This window comes from Geotrypetes seraphini, chromosome 6, assembly GCF_902459505.1.
Source record: "Geotrypetes seraphini chromosome 6, aGeoSer1.1, whole genome shotgun sequence".
Lineage (NCBI taxonomy): Eukaryota > Metazoa > Chordata > Amphibia > Gymnophiona > Dermophiidae > Geotrypetes > Geotrypetes seraphini.
Window position 1 is genome coordinate 230,922,559 of NC_047089.1, and position 19,220 is coordinate 230,941,778.

General features: G+C 43.0%; 1 protein-coding gene across 1 annotated transcript in view; it reads left to right on the forward strand.

The window, feature by feature from the left end:
- The window catches only part of ITSN1 (intersectin 1), a 412,894-nt gene extending 397,913 nt beyond the window's left edge, over window positions 1–14,981 (forward strand). Inside the window, exons 38-40 of the mRNA XM_033949572.1 lie at window positions 40–123; window positions 9,375–9,548; window positions 11,455–14,981. Of these exons, the coding sequence (XP_033805463.1) occupies window positions 40–123; window positions 9,375–9,548; window positions 11,455–11,603 (407 nt within the window). The 3' untranslated portion in view covers window positions 11,604–14,981. The remainder of the gene's footprint in view (window positions 1–39; window positions 124–9,374; window positions 9,549–11,454) is intronic.
- Window positions 14,982–19,220: the final 4,239 nt, after the last annotated feature.

Below are 19,220 nucleotides of genomic sequence, written 5' to 3' on the forward strand. Positions count from 1 at the left end.
AAACATAAAGCCAGTCTGATTGTTTTTCTCCCTTCACAGTTCGCTCCCAGAGGGCGACGGGCATTGGGCGATTGATGGTGAATGTGGTGGAAGGGATTGAACTGAAGCCCTGCCGATCTCATGGTGAGTATTCCCCTGTCTGTGACAGACAATCAGTCCTTCACTGAAATAATTTAAGAAGGCATTTCTAAAGGTAAAACAGACTATTTACTTGCTGGGCCTGGGAGGCGAAGGGGGGTGCCATTGATCCTAAATGTGTGACTTTTTTCCCTAGCAGTGGCGTACCAAGGGCGGGAGGGGTGGTCCTCCCCAGGAGCAGGCCATGAGGGGGTGTTCTCGGCCTTGGAGTCATGGTCCGGGAACTTACCCTTCTCACGGCCCGGCCCCAAGGCTCTGGGTGGTCCCTGTGGCCCATCAGGTCTCCTCCTTCTCTCTGCACCGGTCCGACGTCACACTGAATCACTGCCGGCCTCGGCAATGATTCAGCAACTTTGCCACAGTCTTCCCTTTGTTTTCCTCTGACTTGATGCTGGTATTACCACCTGGACAGTTATTCTGTTTAATACCTGTACCATGCAGCTCTCATTGAGACTGAGCTAAGTGCTTCCTAAGACTGAGAGAACACCATGTAGTTCAAACATACTGTGAGTTATCTGGTGCCAGAAACAAAAAGAATAGCTGTTCAAAAAAATGGCACCTTAAGAAAGCCTCCAGCAAAGGTCTCTAGGATAATAATAATAATAATAACTTTATTCTTATATACCGCCAACAATCTTGCGACTTCTAGGCGGTTTACAATAAAGAGAAACTGTACAGACAGCTACTTACAGAGTATGGCAGTGTTCATCTGGTAGTAACAGCATTAACAATAATAACAACAGGTTGTATACTGCAGGACCATGAAGTACCATGCGGTTTACAATGAATTAGAAAAATTCCATAAATTGAATGGAGCATTCATTGTTAGTGATTAGGGGTTAGCAGTTTACAAGATCAGATTTGGGTGGGATTGCGAAGGGGGCTATTGTTCTTGTTCGTTACCTAGGTATTTCGAGAACAGGAATGTTTTTAGGTGTTTCCTAAATTCTCCATAATTGTTTGTGAGTGTGATTAGTTTTTCTAAGTCTTTGCCCCATAAGGCTGCTTGATACGATAGGAGGAGATTAAAAACTGAAGAGAGGAAGAGAAGTAGCTTGAAGGGCGATAGGGTGAAGGTTGATAGGGTGTCTGCCACTTTCTCCATTGATGGTCTTGGATTCTCATTTAACTTTTTTTTGACAGTCTGGACCCTGCTTGAAGATCTCTGATCTAAGTGGTATTCTATAAGTTTGGGCCAAGATGTGATGGTAGGCATTTATATGGACAGAGTTTGAATGGAACATAAAAATTTCAGATCTTTTCCAGATAAGCCCCGCCAAAAAGTTAATTCCCGCCACACAAAAAACATTATAAAAAAGAGGATATGGAACTTGTACTTGTAGTTTTTATTGAAGAGGGTGAAATTGGGACATGTCATTAATAATTTGTATGAAAAGGTCCCGTATTTCGGTATCCGGTGAAAAGTTAACCCCCAATGACTACGGCCACGGTGTAAACCCTTCCATCCTTTTTCTTACCATCTTCTACATAAGCTTTGGTGCGTTACTAATCAGGGACGAAGGGAAGGAAGAGAACACAAACTACAGACAGAGCAAAGAGAACAAGACATTTCGGAAACAAGTCCATTCAATTTCAGTACGAATACTAGAAAACAAAAGAATACAACAACATAAAACCAACCCCAAACCGAGCACCAGCTCAAAGAAATACAGCGCTTACAGAATGCAATTTACAAAAAAAAAGGCAGGAAAAATCAAGCAAGTGTGTGCGCTTACATAACGAATTGCATCAAGCAAGGTTGCGTGCGCTGGCAAAAGGAAAGTGGCGGGGCTTATCCGGAAAAGATCCAAAATTTCACTGGCTACAAGTCAACAGAGAGCTAAATTTAAAACTCTGTGTCTAATCTTCAAAGCACCTTAAAGGAAATAGTCCAGAGTACACAAAGAACAGAATCTCCCTCTACATGCCACCAAGGTCACAAAGGAGTATTCCTTAACTGTCCCCTCTCCAAAGGACATCACATAAGAGCATAAGACTAGCCATACTGGGTTAGATCAATGGTCCATCTAGCCCAGTATCCCGTCTTCACAGTAGCCAATCCAGGTGACAAGTATATCTGGCAGAAACCCAAGTAGTATCAATATTCCAGGACAAGCAGTGGCTTCTCCCATGTCTGTCTCAATAGCAGACTATGAACTTTCCTCCAGGAATTTGTCCAAACTTTTTTTTTTAAACCAGCTATGTTAAAGCGAATGCTGCACACCTGTAACAGGTGTTTTCCGTGGACAGCCACACATATGGGTGACATCACAGCTGACGGTGCCGAGCAGCCCTTTTCAAATAGCTGATTGACATTTACAAAGATAAGTGCCATTTAGCTTCTGGCTGCTTTGGCAGTTGAAAAATAACTGACAGGGATGGAACATCCAGGCGAGAACCTACTACGCATGACTTTGTAAAAGTCAATCTGAGCTATTTCACAAGGGCTGCTCGGTGCCGTCAGTTGTGACATCACACATATGTATGGCTGATATTTATCCTGTTTGTCCATGGAGAACCAATGTGTTCCAGAGCTTAACTATTCTTCGAGTGACAAAATATTTCCTCTTATTGGTTTAAAAAATATTTCCCTTAACTTCATTGAGTGTCCCCTAGTCTTTGTAATTTTTGATGGAGTAAAAAAATCGATCCACTTGTACCCATTTTCTACCACTCAGGATTTTGTAGACTTCAATCACATCTCCCCTCAGCTGTTTCTTTTCAAGCTGAAGAGCTTTCTCTTTGGTCTTTCCTCATACGAGAGGATTTCCATCCCCTTTATCATCTTGGTGGCTCTTCCTTAAACCTTTTCTAATTCCGCTACATCTTTTTTGAGATATGGCGACCAGAACTGAACGCAATACTCAATGTGAGTGTAACAGAGGCAATATAACATTCTTAGGGCTGGATTCTCAAAACTCACTGGTAAAACCTGAGAGGTCGCTGTAGTGGCCGTAAATCTAACGATTCAGAAAAGATGAGCAATTCTCAAAGAACTTCGCATGCAAATGAGCTTTGTGTAGGGTCATCTAAATTCCATAAGATCAGCCACTGGTGATAGCGATCGATACATGCGCAGAATAGTCCATGGAAAAAGGTATAAATGTGTGCATGTGCCTAGAAAAGCTATGCCATAGGCACACATATCATAGGTGTGCCTTATTGTAGCGTAATATGGGCACACGTCATAGGCGAGAGGAGGGGAGGATCAATCATAGAAACATAGAAACATAGAAGTAGACGGCAGATAAGGGTCACGGCCCATCAAGTCTGCCCACTCTAATGCCCCTCCCTATCTATCTTTGCGGATAGATCCCACATGTCTATCCCATCTGGCCTTAAAATCTGACACGCTGCTGGCCTCAATAACCTGAAGTGGAAGACTATTCCAGCGATCAACCACCCTTTCAGTGAAGAAGAACTTCCTAGTGTCACCGTGCAGTTTCCCACCCCTGATTTTCCACAGATGCCCCCTTGTTGCCGCGGGACCCTTGAAAAAGAAGATATCTTCCTCCACCTCGATGCGGCCTGTGATATACTTGAATGTCTCGATCATATCATATCTCCCCTCTCTCTACAGCTTTCAATGAATGCTGCAAAAGATGTGCCTTTAATACATGCGCTCAAGACATGCCTCTAATTCACGCTCTAGAGACAAGAGCTTTTAAATTTTTTACCCATTACTATATGTTAATAATGTGTTTTCTTTTAATTTTTATCTTGAGCCACAGCCAGATACACGTGCCTGAAATGCGCTTTTCACTGCTCCGGAACCCCCAGAGCAGTTGGTAATTTTGGGTCATTAAAATCCTGCATTTCGTCTGGAGAATCAATCGACGATGAAAGAGAATTGCCCGGAGTACTCTTTTTAATATTAATGACCTCACTGTAATACCATTTTAATATTAATGATCTCGTTGAACTACATTTGTATGGCAGAGTCTGAGGCTGCTAGGAAGCTTGGAAAAGACCACAGTGAGCCTTTTTGAGAACAGGGAGGTAAAATACAGATACGCTAAACCGGCTAAAACCGCTTTAACGACTATCGTTAAAAGCACAGTGAGTCTTGAGCATCCAGCCTCAAGGCTTATTTGCATCAAATTCACAATAACAGAATCTGTTTTCTAATAATTCCTAGTATCTTGTTTGCTTTTTTGGCCACCACTGTACATTGAGCGGAAGGTTTCAGCATACTGTCTATGATGACACCTAGATCTTTTTCTTGGGCACTAACCCCTAAGGTGGACCCTAACATCTGGACACTATGATTTGGATTATTCTTCCCAGTGTGCATCTCTTTGCATTTATCTACATTAAATTTCATTTTCTATTTGGATGCCCAGTCTTCCAATTTCCTAAGATTTGCTTGCAAAATTTCACGGTCTGCATGCGTATTATCAACTTTGAATAGTTTAGTATCATCTGCAAATTTAATCACTTCATTTGTTATTCCAATTTCCAGATCATTTATAAATATGTTAAATAGCACAGGTCCCTGCAGCACTTCACTAGTTACCCTCCTCTATTGAGAAAAATGGCCATCCTATTGTTCTCTCGGTAAGAAACTCCCCAACCCCTATATGTCTTGTCTGTCCCAATTAGATTGTAAGTTCTTTTGAGTAGGGATCATCTATTACATGCTAAATATACAGCACTACGTATGACCTATCCTCTATTTTCAGTCCAATAACCAATTCCTAGTCAGCACGTCTTCCAAGTTCACAAAGATTTCTTTCAGTCCCGCCACATCGTCACCCTTGAACACCATTTCCGGTTTAGGTAGATCTCACATCTTCTTCTGTAAAGACCGAAGCAAAGAATTCATTCAGTCTCTCTGCTATGGCCAGCAAGCCCCCCACTCTGGAATACACTCCCTGAAAGGCTTTGCTTAACCTAAGACTATCTCTACTTCAGAAAGCAGGTGAAAGCTGGCTCTAGAAGAACTAATGTGCTAGTCACACAAACACATTCAATGAGTGACGCTGGCTGCAGGGGTTCATAGACAACGGTGCGAAAGACAAAAGCGCGCGCCGACAATTGAGCGCAGCACGCGCCGCCGGGCCGCTCTAAATTACAGTTTTTAGGGGCTCCGACGGGGGGTTTTGTTGGGGAACCCCCCCAGTTTACTTAATAGACATCGTGCCGGCGTTATGGGGGGTTTGGGGGGTTGTAATCCTCCACATTTTACTGTAAACTGAACTTTTTCCCTAAAAACAGGGAAAAAGTAAAGTTTTCAGTAAAATGTGGGGGGTTACAACCCCCTACACCGCCCCCACAACGCGGCGCGATGTCTATTAAGTAAAGTGGGGGGTTCCCCCCACACACACCCCCGTCGGAGCGCTAAAAACAGTAATTTAGAGCGGCGCGGTGGCACACGCTGCGCTCAATTGTCTGGGCGCACCTTTGTCCCGGCGCGCTTTTGACCTGACATCGGCTGCAGGACATGTTTATCCACTCATACCCTAGCTGAGATTATATTTATGCACCTTTAAGAACATAAGAATAGCCTTACTGGGTCAGACCAATGACCATCTAGCCCAATATCCTGTCTTCACAGTGGCCAATCCAGGTCTCAAATACCTGGCAAGAACCCAAATAGTAGCAACATTCCATGCTACCGATCCCAAGGCTTCCCCCATGTCTAATAAATAAACTGAGTGCCCTTGGGATGGGTCCCAAAGTGACGGGCTGGGTCAGGAACTGGTTGAGTGAAAGGCGACAGAGGTTAGCGATCAATGGAAATTGCTCTCAGGAAAGGGATGTTACCAGTGGTGTGCCTCAGGGTTCTGTTCTTCGGCCTGTTTTTTTAAAACATTTTTATAAACGATATTGCTGAAGAGCTGTCAGAAAAGATTTGCCTTTTTGTGGATGATACCAAAATCTGCACTAGAGTAGACGCACCGGATAGTGTGAATAACATGAAGAAGGACCTGGCGAAACTTGAAGAATGGTCTGAAATTTGGCAGCTAAAATTTAATGCTAAAAAATGCAAGATCATGCATTTGGGCTGCAAAAACTCAAGAGAACAGTACAGATTAGGGAGTGAAGAGCTTTTGTGCATGACAGAAGAGCGGAACTTGGGTGTGATTGTATGTGATCTTAAGGTGGCCAAACATGTTGAAAAGGTGACGGCGAAAGCTAGAAGAATGCTAGGTTGCATAAGGAGATGTATGGCCTGTAGGAAAAAGGAGGTATTGATGCCTCTGTATAAGACTCTGGTGAGACCTCATTTAGAATATTGTGTACAATTCTGGAGGCCGCACCTTCAAAAAAATATAAAAAGAATGGAGTCGGTCCAGAGGAAGGGTACTAAAATGGTGTGTGGGGACAGACTTAAAGATCTCAATCTGTATACATTGGAGGAAAGGCGGGCGAGGTAAGATATGATAGAGTCATTTAAATACCTACATAATCTAAATGTGCATGAGTTGAGTCTCTTTCATTTGAAAGGAAATTCTGCAATGAGAGGGCATAGGATGAAGTTAAGAGGTGATAGGCTCCGGAGTAATTTAAGGAAATACATTTTTATGGAAAGGGTGGTAGATGTGTGGAACAGTCTCCCAGAAGAGGTGGTGGAAACAGAGATTGTGTCTGAATTCAAGAGGGCCTGTGATAGGCACATGGGATCTCTTGGAGAGAGAAGGAGATTAGAACTCTTATTCACTAACTCTGAACTATGTTTATTCCACTCAATCTGTAATACCTTTTAATCATTGTAAACTGCATAGAACTTCACGGTCTTGCGGTATATAAACTGTTATTATTATTATAATGGTTACTGTGGATGGGCAGACTAGATGGGCCATTTGGCCTTTATCTGCCGTCATGTTTCTATGACTGTCTCAAGAACAGACTATGGACTTTTCCACCAGGAACTTGTCCAAACTTTTCTGACTTTGTGTGCAACTTTTTTTTTAATTAGTCCCCTTATTGTTTTACTCCTATCTATATGTTCCAACTTTGCCTAGGCTCTATGTTGTTTATTAAAATGTTTTATTGTGTATTGTGTTGACATTATAATGTAGCATACTATACCATGAGACCGTGAACAAGCAAATTGATAGTGGAATGCCGGTGGACATAATTTATTTGGACTTCCAGAAAGCATTCGACAAAGTTCCGCATGAAAGACTTCTCAGGAAACTACAAAGCCATGGAATAGAGGGAGATATACAAAGGTGGATAGGCAAATGGCTGGAAAACAGGAAGCAGAGAGTGGGCATAAATGGGAAGTTCTCAGACTGGGAGAAAGTGACTAGTGGTGTACCCCAGGGCTCGGTACTTGGGCCGATTCTATTTAATATATATATCAATGACCTGGAAGGCGGAATATCCAGTGAGATCATTAAGTTTGCAGACGACACAAAGCTATGCCGGGAAATCAGATCGCAGGAAGATAGCGAGGAACTCCAGAGCGACTTGTATCAGCTAGAGAAATGGGCAGAGCAATGGCAGATGAAGTTCAACGTGGAGAAATGCAAAGTAATGCATTTAGGTAGTAAGAATAAGGAACACGAGTATAGAATGTCAGGAGCAACTCTGGGTAAGAGCGAACAAGAAAAGGACCTGGGTGTACTGATAGATAGGACCCTGAAGCCGTCGGCACAATGTGCGGCAGCGGCAAAGAAAGCAAACAGAATGTTGGGCATGATAAAGAAAGGAATCACGAGTAGATCGGAGAAAGTCATAATGCCGCTTTATAGAGCAATGGTCAGACCACACTTGGAATACTGTGTACAACATTGGTCTCCCAACCTAAAGAAGGATATAAAACTGCTGGAGAGGGTGCAGAGACGAGCAACGAAACTGATAAGAGATATGGAGAAATTGGAATATGAGGAACGACTCAAGAAACTAGGATTGTTCTCCCTTGAGAAGAGGAGGCTGCGAGGGGACATGATAGAGACATTCAAAATACTGAAAGACATCGATAAAATAGAGCAGAAAAACAAATTATTTACATTGTCCAATGTGACACGGACAAGAGGACATGGTTTGAAGCTAAGGGGTGACAAGTCCAGGACAAATGTCAGGAAGTTCTGCTTTACGCAGCGAGTGGTGGACGCATGGAATGCTCTTCCACAGGAGGTTATTAAGGAATCCACTGTGCTAGGATTCAAAGGCAAATTAGATGCACATCTCCTTATGAGAGGCATAGAGGGATATGGGTGATTAGAACAATCAGGTGTATACCTGACTGGGCCTCCGCGTGTGCGGATCGCCGGACTCGATGGACCATGGGTCTGATCCGGAGATGGCAATTCTTATGTTCTTATGTTCTTTGTATTGTTATTTGAATATTTTTACTGCTGTAATTGTCTATTGCCTATGTTTGAATTGTTCTTACTTATACCGCCTTGAGTGGATTTTTATTAGATAAGGCTGTTTATGTGCATATTTTTATTTATTTATTTCAGTTTTATATCCCATCCTGCCCAAGAGCTCAGAACGGGTCACAGTAGTACGTTCAGTGTTTGGGTACAGGGGTAGTGGTACATTCTATATTATAGGATAGAAACAATACAATCATAACGCTTTAGACGTTCATGGTTAATCGTTCATATACAGCAGAGGTCTCAAAGTCCCTCCTCGAGGGCCGCAATCCAGTCGGATTTTCAGGATTTCCCCAATGAATATGCATTGAAAGCAGTACATGCACATAGATCTCATGCATATTCATTGGGGAAATCCTGAAAACCTCACTGGATTGCGGCCCTCAAGGAGGGACTTTGAGACCCCTGATATACAGTATACTGCTGGGAGGGGAGAGGACAGAGGGCATTTACAGTATAAGGGGAAAGCATCGGGGTGTATACATCAAATTTGGGGGGGAGCTCTTCACTCCCTAATCTGTACTGTTCTCTTGAGTTTTTGCAGCCCAAATTTGGATGTGTATTAACATATGCATGTAAATAACTAGAATACTGGCATTTATATGCCTTCTTTCCGTTAGATGACTCCTTATAGAATTACCTCCCCCCTCCCCCCCAAGTCTCTACATGCAACAGTTCACCCGACATGAGTGGAGATGTTTCTGGGGGTGGACATGGGGAGAGGCTTTAAGTTGGGAAATTTGCGTTGTGCCAAAAAGCAGGTATGTGTATACATTTTCTGGGGTTACTTTTCAACTGGAAAGGATGGGCACACCAGCTCTTGGAAAACTGGCGTAGCTTATGCACGTACTGGTTTTCACAAGTTATAAAATCACCTTCTAAGCTTCCCTGTGTTCTTCCCAGGAAAGAGCAATCCATACTGCGAGGTTACCATGGGCTCCCAGTGTCACATCACTAAGACCATACAGGATACGCTCAATCCAAAATGGAATTCCAACTGCCAGTTCTTTATCAAAGACCTGGAGCAGGACGTGCTCTGTATAACCGTCTTTGAAAGGGACCAGTTTTCCCCAGATGGTGAGTAGAGTATGGAAACTATGTTGTCTTTTGGTGTGTCCTCGTAGTCTTTCTTTTTTCCCATTTCTGTCGTTTCCAGGTCAGCACTTCCCCAAAACTCTATGTAATTTGACCCTGTTTGGTGCATACTTAAAAATTCACAGGACCCGAGATGATGATGAAAACCAAGGTGTTGATATTCATCCCCAAATATTCAGTGGCACTAAATATCCCCTCTGACCACCACAGCACTGTGCAGTCAATGCTGGGGTGGTCCATAAGTGTTGTCGGGGAATTGCTGGCAGTTATTCGGGCACCAACCATATTAGTGACATTGCTTGTCTAACTAATTGGGCAGAGAGAACTGCACAAAAGGCAGTCCTATCTTTGCCCACTTAGTTATGCAGGTGCTGGCATTGAATATTGGCCTAGCACCCACACAGCTTCCAGGTCAGAGGCTGGCGCTTAACTATAACACTGGCATTGGGTATCTAGGTTAAATTCAGCCCACGGTGGTCAGCTACGCCCAAGCAAAAGAGAGTGTGAAGTGAGGTCAGTGTGACCTGTGTGTGAAAATCATTCTTTTATGTTTTTGAGAGCCTTGGTTGTGGGTCCCCAACCTAAACAGTTGGCCAGAGCCTGCAGAATGGCCCGAGGCAGGACCAGGGCTGCATCTAAATGATTACCTGTTTCTATAATAATAAAACCCTAAGCACACATGCGCACTCCTATCTGTATGTTCCATATGTCCGTGGCAGGTAGGAGTGCGCATGTGCGCTTTGATTCCCCCCTCACTCACTGTAAGGCAGAGTTCGTCATCGTCGTCGCTTCCCCCCCCCCAGTGCACACCTCCCCGTTGACCCTCCCACCGCTGAGTCCGGTGAGGAGAGGTTCCCTCAACAGGAAGCGTTGGGTCGAATTCAAATACTCCCGGCAGGTCGGGAGGGGGCGGAGCAGGCTCGCATGCCCGGCGGGGACAGGGCAGGAACGAGACTCCCTGCAGGAGCCGGCCCAATGGCTGGAGATCGCCTGACTGGACAGGGGGAGCAGGTAAGGGGTGCTGCAGTACAGGGGGAGCAGGGAAGAGGTGCTGCTGGACAGGGGGGGAGGTAACAGGAAGGGAAGCCTACTGCTGGACAGGGGGAGCACGGAAGAGGTGCTGTTAGACGGGGGGGGGGGAAATAACAGGAAAGGAGGCCTACTGCTGGATAGGGGAAGCAGGGAAGGGGTGGTGGTGGACAGCCGAGGAAAGAGAGAGACAGAAAGACAGAAAGCGGCCAAGGAGAGAAAAAGAAAGAAAGACAGACACACATATATTCTAGCACCCATTAATGTAACGGGCTTAAAGACTAGTATGGTTATAATTGTCTCTTCTGCTGTGGATTTAGTTAATCAATGTCTTTTATAAAATAGGCTTAAAACAGGTGACTTTTTGGACTTCTCACTTTTTAATTTGTATTACAATGACTAAAAATTAAAAAAAAAATAATAATAAAATTCTTTTTCATTTTTGTAAGAAATATATGCATTGTTTCTTTTCCAAAAAATATAGGTCCCCTTTTATCAAGCCATGTTAAGGTTTTTATTGCCAGCCACTGTGGTAAAAGCTCCGACGCTCATAGAATTCCTATGAGCGTCGGAGCTTTTATCGCAGCAGCCGGTAATAAAAAACCCTAGCACAGTTTGATCAAAAAGGACCATAGTATACAGGACCAGAGAAACAAAATAAGGAGAAATAAAAGTGGAAAATGTTAAGAAGAAAAATCAGAGATGCGCTTTGAAAACTAAATGCAAAAAAAAGCGCATAGGTGAAAAAGAATTTTTAAAAAATAAGACAGGGAGCCCAAAATCTACTGGAAATGAAGGAAAATGATTCTCTTCCTGATGATTTTTGTTTTGACATGAGAACTCTCTGCTTATGTTTTAGACTTTCTGGGTCGCACTGAAATCCGCGTGGCAGACATTAAGAAAGACCAGGGCTCCAAGGGACCAGTAACCAAGTGTCTGCTTCTTCACGAAGTCCCCACAGGAGAGATCGTGGTACGGCTGGACCTACAGCTCTTTGATGAGCCATAGCAGGACCTAGTGCGGGGATTTCTGATGTAACATGCATCAGCGCAGGGACCTAATTCGCTCAGAAAACTGCAACCCTTGAGTTGGACAGCAGAGAAAAGGTGAAGCTGGTGCAGTTTGAACCTTGTGGACAGTTAAGACCACTGTTAAAGCTTCAGTTGATCTTCTTGTAACAAGGAGCATTATTTGTTATACAGTCTGCAGTTTGTCTGGCTTTTCTTTTGGTATCTGCCAGTATTTCTGAGCTGAATGCGAGCTCTGAACAGTAAGAGGACATGACTGGACTCGATGGCTGCAGTTGCTGCATAAGAGGTTCACGCATTTTCTCACAGTGCTTCAGTATAAAACGAAAGAGCTGTTCTCCCAAGTGTCAGCAAGTGACTTATCCAAGTAGCGTCGTGGTTTTTCTGGGGAGGAAGTCAGAGTTCTTAATGTCTAGGAAATGTGTGTAGAGTTTCTTTTATGTGGAATTTGAGTGTCAGTTTATGGGACTGGCATAGGATCTCTGGGGGTACTAGAGATGCCACCTGGGCTAAATCCCATTATCTGCTGTAGTCTTGTAATTCAAAATTGAAATCTCTGTGATTTTAAAGGATTCATGTAAAATTCCAATAGGAAGCGTGTGTGCCCATCACCTAGACAGTGGTGATGTAAAAAATGGATTAGAAAAAGCAAGAGTTGCAATTTTGCCAGCTAGTGTCCTATGACGTGTGCACTGAAACCCTTGACTGTACCATTATGAAGTATAGATATAAATGTAAGGGTACATTTTGCAAGTGTAATCACACACTCCTGGATAACAATTTCTACCACTGTGATTGATGAACACTGGTGCAATCGCAAGGCAAGTTACTGCCGCTTTTCTGTGCAATGGTTGCTTGGGTGAACACTGACAGAGAACCTAATCTCCAGCCATGACGGAAGGGTCCCGCCCTAGGTGAGGAAACTCATCAGCCTCCGCCCACTGGTCCCGTTACTTTGCTCACAAATACATGCACTACTTTAATTTCAAAATCAGAAAAGTAGTTTCCCTCTGTTCTCAGTGCAGAGCATACAAGACTTGTTGCTACTTTTGGTTTGGGGGGGGGGTTGTAGTCTGTAATACTTATTTAGATGGATCTGAAGAAATTAATGTAGAAACCTCAGAATTGGGACTCGGTGGGTGTGAACTAAGGCTCCCTCAAATCTCTAGAATGTGAGCGCTAGCTTTTGTCAGTAACACCAGCTCCTCTGATATTGGCAAGTGATTTCGTGCCAATAGTATCTCCTCTAGCAACATATGTATATTATGCTGTGGGATAACTATACATACTGCCCTAGGTATGTGTGTGCATCAGTAATTGACGCTAGTCACTCACAAAATAACTTTGGCTTTATTCACTCTAAATGACTAAATATCAGTGCCATGAAAAAAAGAGAGGCAGACCTGTCGGTAACATAGTTACCGACAGGTCTATGCAGTTGGGTTTTAGAATCATAAAACCTGATGCAAAATAGCCAAGCAAATGTTAGTGAATCAATTGCTTGGCTATTTTGCATGGGATTTTACAAATTTGCATGGCCAGGAAAATGAGCAATCGAGGGGGGGAAAACACGCGGTGGACCGTTTAGTGAATCGGTCGGTTAGCAGCGATCGTGGCTAAACATGTGAAAACAGGTTTAGCGACGATCGCTGACTTTAGTGAATCAGGGCCTAAAACAGTATTGCCAAGGGCAGGATAGACTGAAGGAGTGTGATGCTTCCTCAGCTATCCACCTGCTCCAGGAGACATCTGGGGACTTAGTGCAGGTAGCAGAACAGTTCCCCGGGGTTTTTATAAGGTATGGGAGGGGCTTAAGGGATTATAATTATATCCGGAGGTTGTCTAAGCCCCGTGATTGGAAGACAATTGTGGTTGTAATAGTAGGATATGCAGATTGTGGCAAGTCCAGACTTGCTAAAGGTATTGCAGATAAATTAGGGGGAGGGGTTTATTATAAACCCAGGGGGGAGTGGAACTAAAACCCAAAATTCCGCTATCTGAGTAGTGACTGTAAAGCATCACACATGTAGCCTGTGGCTTCTTTGTTCTCTTGGAATCCAGTCAGAACTTGAGGGCAAGGGGTGCATTCACAGGAGACTTGCACCCTTCAGTCTTTGCTGCATGCACAACCTTTAACGGGGAGGTCTCAGCTGTTGTCAAGTCACTCTTCTGATAGAAAAGAAACTTTATAGGTTAGCTCTATTTTAAAAATTCCTTTTAATTATCTTTTATACTGATACTTACATTGATAATTGAAATAGCTGTGGAACTCTTGAGGATTGCTATTATTGGCATTTCATAAGTCTATTAATTTATTCACACCTAAAACCTTAAAAATGATTGTTGTTGCGTTGGTACAAGTGAAACTATATTATTTAAATCCTGTTTATCACTGACCAGTTCCCATTGTAAATGAACAGTTGCAGAGAGGGTTCTTAAAGGAAAATTAACAGTCAGCAGTAGGGTGAGAAAGCCTTGCTTTGTGCTAAAAACAAAATCAAAGTGATCTTGCTGCACTCATTTGTCAAAAGGCTCCAATTAATTAAAGTCTATTATGTATTAGATGAAAGAAAAAAAAAAAAATCTCTGGTACTTTGGGGTCAATAGTTGCCCTTCCTCAGGCTCATCTAGGATAAGATAGTTTTGAGAGATAGAGAATATGGAAGACTTTTGTTGGTGGAGGGAGGAAGGTCTGGGTCCATGTCATTCTCTCTTCCTCATCTGTCACTGGCACTTAGCTGGGATAAACAATCTTCCCTGGGCTGGACCACTGCAGATGACCAGAGCCTTGAAAGAGGGAGGTAACATGCCTTCAACAAGCCCTTCAAGGTTAGCAGTCGTCTGGTTAATCTGTTCATATCGCAATGCCAGCTTCTCCCTTTCTTGCATAGATTGGTCATTGGGAGACTTCAGGACCACAGAGGAAGGAAATTAATGTGTATTATAGTTCTTTTCACAGGGACCACTGTAACATTTCAAGCAACATCCTGTGTCTGTTGCAGGGGAACAACAAAGTTTACATTTCATTTGTTGGAAAAAAAAAAAGTTCTAGTGTTTGTTATTTAATTAGTATAGTGTTGAATTTTGTGCTAAGAACACTGGGTAGAAAGTAGCTCAGTACAGAGCTAGGCAGGACATAGACGCTACAGTAGGAACTTCCACGTGGCCATGTTTTAGAATAACTTAACGTAAATGTCATTGCATATATTTTTTAATTTCCTTAAGAAATTGTTTTAAAGAAAGTTTGTAAAATTGTTGCATTTCATGCCTATTGCTGTTGGGGTAAAGAAAGACTATTTAGCATCACGTACTGTATTGATGTGGCTGCATTAGGGAAAGCATTATTAAATGTCTTAGGAAAGTTGTCCTGGGTGTCAGTGTCCTGTTCTTTCTCTTTGAAAAGCTTCGAGTGGATGATAGTGCTGCAACACTACAGGTCCAGATGGTTAATCAAATAGCTTTTCATGCTAGAACCTGGGTGTTGCCTTTGCCATTTAACCCTTTCAGGACCATAAGGATCGTAGGCCAATTTTTGTGGTTTTGATGACATTTTTATGGTAAAAAGGGCTTGCAGATGCCAAAAAATTGATTTTTTTTGTGAAATATCATTATTTTTATTTAAAAAATCACACTTCTGGCTTATGGACAGTGTGGCAAGTGAATCTTCTCGTCAATCTGGCAACGACGCTAATGAATGAATGTCGGAACCAGTTTGTTTACATAAAGGCAGTATCATATGGAATCCGTACATATCAAATTTAGAACTGTAGACTATCCCAATCAAAATTTATAGGATTTTAAAGTTATGGGACAAATATGTCCCTTGGTCCTGAAAGGGCTACAATCAAGACACGCCAGCTGATATTCAAAGCAACTGAGAAAAGTAGTGCTGATCAGAGCTATCCCTGGATTTTTGATATTATCCAGATAAGGATATGGTCAAGGGCTATGAAAACATGGTCAAACACTTTAATATGAAAAGGTGCCTAATAATTTTTGAATGTTGGCTAAGAACTAAATGTAAGTGGTAGCAGCTTCATTTCTCCCCCTACCCCCTTTACAGCATGCAGGACACTGTCCAGCTAGTGTCAACGTTATACTGTGGGTTTCTGCTTTCCAAATGTTCCTAGCAGTGGCAAGAGAAAGCACAGGCTGCAGGATATTTGGCAATGGTTAAATTGTATGTTTCTCTTAGGAAAGCACATGAAATGAAAAAAGAAGTCTTAAATCCATTCCAAAATAATATCCCAAAGCCCTGTATCATCCTGAGTGTGTCCTCAAATACAAAATGATATTTAGCCTAGGCCCTAGGACAAGAAATCTTCTCACCTGTGGGCGACATCATCCACAGAGCCCAGTACAGACAGTGCAAGTGTACCGTTACTTTAAAAGACTGACAAGTCTCAAGACCACCCGAACAGCGCATGCACCTGTGCCTTTCAGTCCCCCCACCCCACCCTTGGACTGTGGGACCATCAGTTCTCTGTTTTCCACAGAGCTGAGAAGTTGTGTTTGGAGTTTCTCCATCGCCTCAAACTGTGTACCTTCCCGTTACCTTTTTTCCTTTCATATTTTTGTTCCTACCATGTTTTCCCAAAAATAAGACCTACCCTGAAAATAAGCCCTAGCACGATTTTCGGGGTAGGTTGTAATATAAGCCCTACCCCAAAAATAAGCCCTAGTTAAGATCCCTCCCTGCCATCCCTTTGCGCACTGGAAACCCACCGACCCTTCCACTCTGAGCCTTACATATCTCCGAAGCCCTCCCTCTGCAGCGTCATTGAAATTCTTTAACTTCATCCAACTTGTTTGATGCAGAATAAATCAAATAGCATTAACTTAGCAAAAGAATAAAAGTAATTGTTTGCTTCTTTTTCTTTGGGCTTTGACTGTGATTGCCATTTTAATGCAATGAGGTTTTCACTGGCAATGGCTGCTTCGTGGCTTTCCCTGCCGGGGCCTTCCCTCTGCCACGTCACCGTCCCCTCAACTACTTACTTTCGTCATTGCTAGGGACAAAACTGACAGGGCAAAGGGAGGGGCTCTAGGAGTAGGGTTCCCTTGCACATGCCCTGTAAGCTCAAAGCTTACCATTAGCTAGGGGAAAGCACTGGCACACAGGCTCAGTCAAGTGCAGCTGCATTCCCTTGCTGTCTACAGAGAACACCTGTTACAGGTAAGCAACTTTGCTTTCTCTGCTGTCTGGTATGTCTTTGTATTGGAGATGTAACAGATGTAGATTGAGGATTATATCTGCGTTTGGAATAGTAAGAGGTGCATTTAGGACTGTAGAAACGATTGGTTGGTTGAGTTTTAGATGACTTAGATGCTGATATGGAGTCTTCAAGTCTCTTGATTTTCTGGGTCACCGCCTCTATATAGTCACCAAAGACTAAATGTTCTTGAACATTAGCATCCAGGTAAGCCAAGCCTGCCTTCTCATGGCAATTGATACTGCTGAAGTACAGGATATTACATTGAAAGCATCAAAAACTGATCTTGCCATGTATTTTCTTGTCTCAAGAAGGTCATTGGTGATGTGCTGGAAGGAATGCAACAGGTCTGCTGGTAGGTCTGTAGAATGTCATATAAAAGTTGTAATTTAAAACTCTGCTAGTTAACACTGTACTCTAAAACACTCTGTGCAACAATTTGTCCACAGTTCTCCCTTCTTTCTTGCCATGCTGTATGCCTGGAGCAGTATTCAAATCCAAGCTAAAAGCAAAGAGAAAGATTCCAGGTTGCCGAAGGCATCATATTTAGTTCACCAATGCCGATAATGGCCCAAGAGTTACAAAATCGCCAGATGAGGAAGCACAGGAACCCGTGGGAGGACGACTCCAGATAGATGGGGGGGGGGGGGTTGGAGAGGGAGGAGCACTCCAGATAGGTGTGCGGCAAGAGGGGGAGGCAACAGGACCCCTGATAGGTACGCATGGGGGAAGGGCGAAGGAGGACAACTCTGGATAGGTGCACATGGGGAGGAGGAGGACTCCAGATAGATGGGGGGAGCTGGAGAGGGAGGAGGGCTCCAGATAGGTGTGCGGCAGGAGGGGGGACCCCTGATAGGGGCGCATGAGGAGGAGGAGGAAGACTCAATAGGTTGATCTGCTGAAGGGTTACTAGATGTCCAGTTTTCCTAGACAAAAGTTGTTAAATTGAAAAGCTGCCAGACTTCTGACAGTCCTCAAAAAGAAGACGTGTCCAGGGAAATCTGGTAATCCTACCCAAAGCAAAAGCCCTCTTTTGCAACTGAACTCCCGAGCAAGCTTGCACCAAACTTCTCTCTCTCTCCCACTTGGTTTGCTGAACAAATTTGAACTTTATTTCTTTGTGGAAATCAGAAGAGGCACCAAATCCTCCTCTCCCTAAAAGATCCCACGTGCCTGTCCCACATTTTCTTGAATTCACACAGTCTTTGTCTCCACCACCTCTACCGGGAGATTATTCCATGCATCTCCCACCCTTTCTGTAAAAACGTATTTCCTTAGATTACTCCTGAGCCTATCACCTCTTAACTTCATCCTATGCCCTCTCATTCCAGAGCTTCCTTTCAAATGAGAGTCGCCTCATGTGCATTTATGCCATGTAGATATTTAAATGTCTCTATCATATCTCCCCTCTCCCACCTTTCCTTCAACGTATACATATTGAGATCTTTAAGTCTGTCTCCATACACCTTATAACAAAGACTACACACCATTTTAGTAGCCTTCCTCTGAACTGACTCCATCCTTCTTATATCTTTTTGAAGGTGCGGTCTCCAGAATTGTACACAATATTCTAATTAGATCTCACCAGAGTCTTATAGAGGGGCATCAATACCTCCTTTCCCTACTGGCCATAACTCTTCCTATGCACCCTAGCATCCTTCTAGCTTTTGCTGTCACCTTTTCAATCTGTTTGGTCACCAAAAGATCATCACATGCTATCACATCCAAGTCCCTTTCCTCTTTCATGCAACCCCTAAACTATACCATCCCCTCAAGTTTTTGCAGCCCAAATGCATGACCTCGCATGTGTTAGCATTAAATCTTCAAGCTTTGCTAGGTCCTTCCTCATGTTATTTACGCCATCAGTGGTGTCTACTCTATTGCAGATTTTGGTATCATCCACAAAGAGGCAAATCTTACCTGACAGCCCTTCAGCAATATCACTTACAAAAATATTAAAAAGAACAGGCCCAAGAACCTGGAGGCATACAGAGGGGAAGCCAAGCAGTAGTGTCATCTTGTTCATATGTCTGTTCATAGAGCTTGTGGACATTTTTGTCACAGTTCCTCATAACCCGTTTCTGTTATTCTTGATATTTTATATCTTTATCTTTATTATAAATCTTTATCTTTATTTGTCTTTATCTTTGTGCAATAATTTTAAAGTATATGTGCTCCCCTTAATGCAGGGTTCTTCTTGTTGTAGTCCTCTCTTAATCTGAATTGAAAAATAGCGGAATATAAAACTAATCTAATCTAATCTAAACCTTAGGTTTGTATACCGCATCATCTCTACATTCGTAAAGCTCGACATGGTTAGACTACTGATTAGATTAGATATTTTATAACAGTTCACCCACCCAGAAAAGATCTCCAAATTCCAC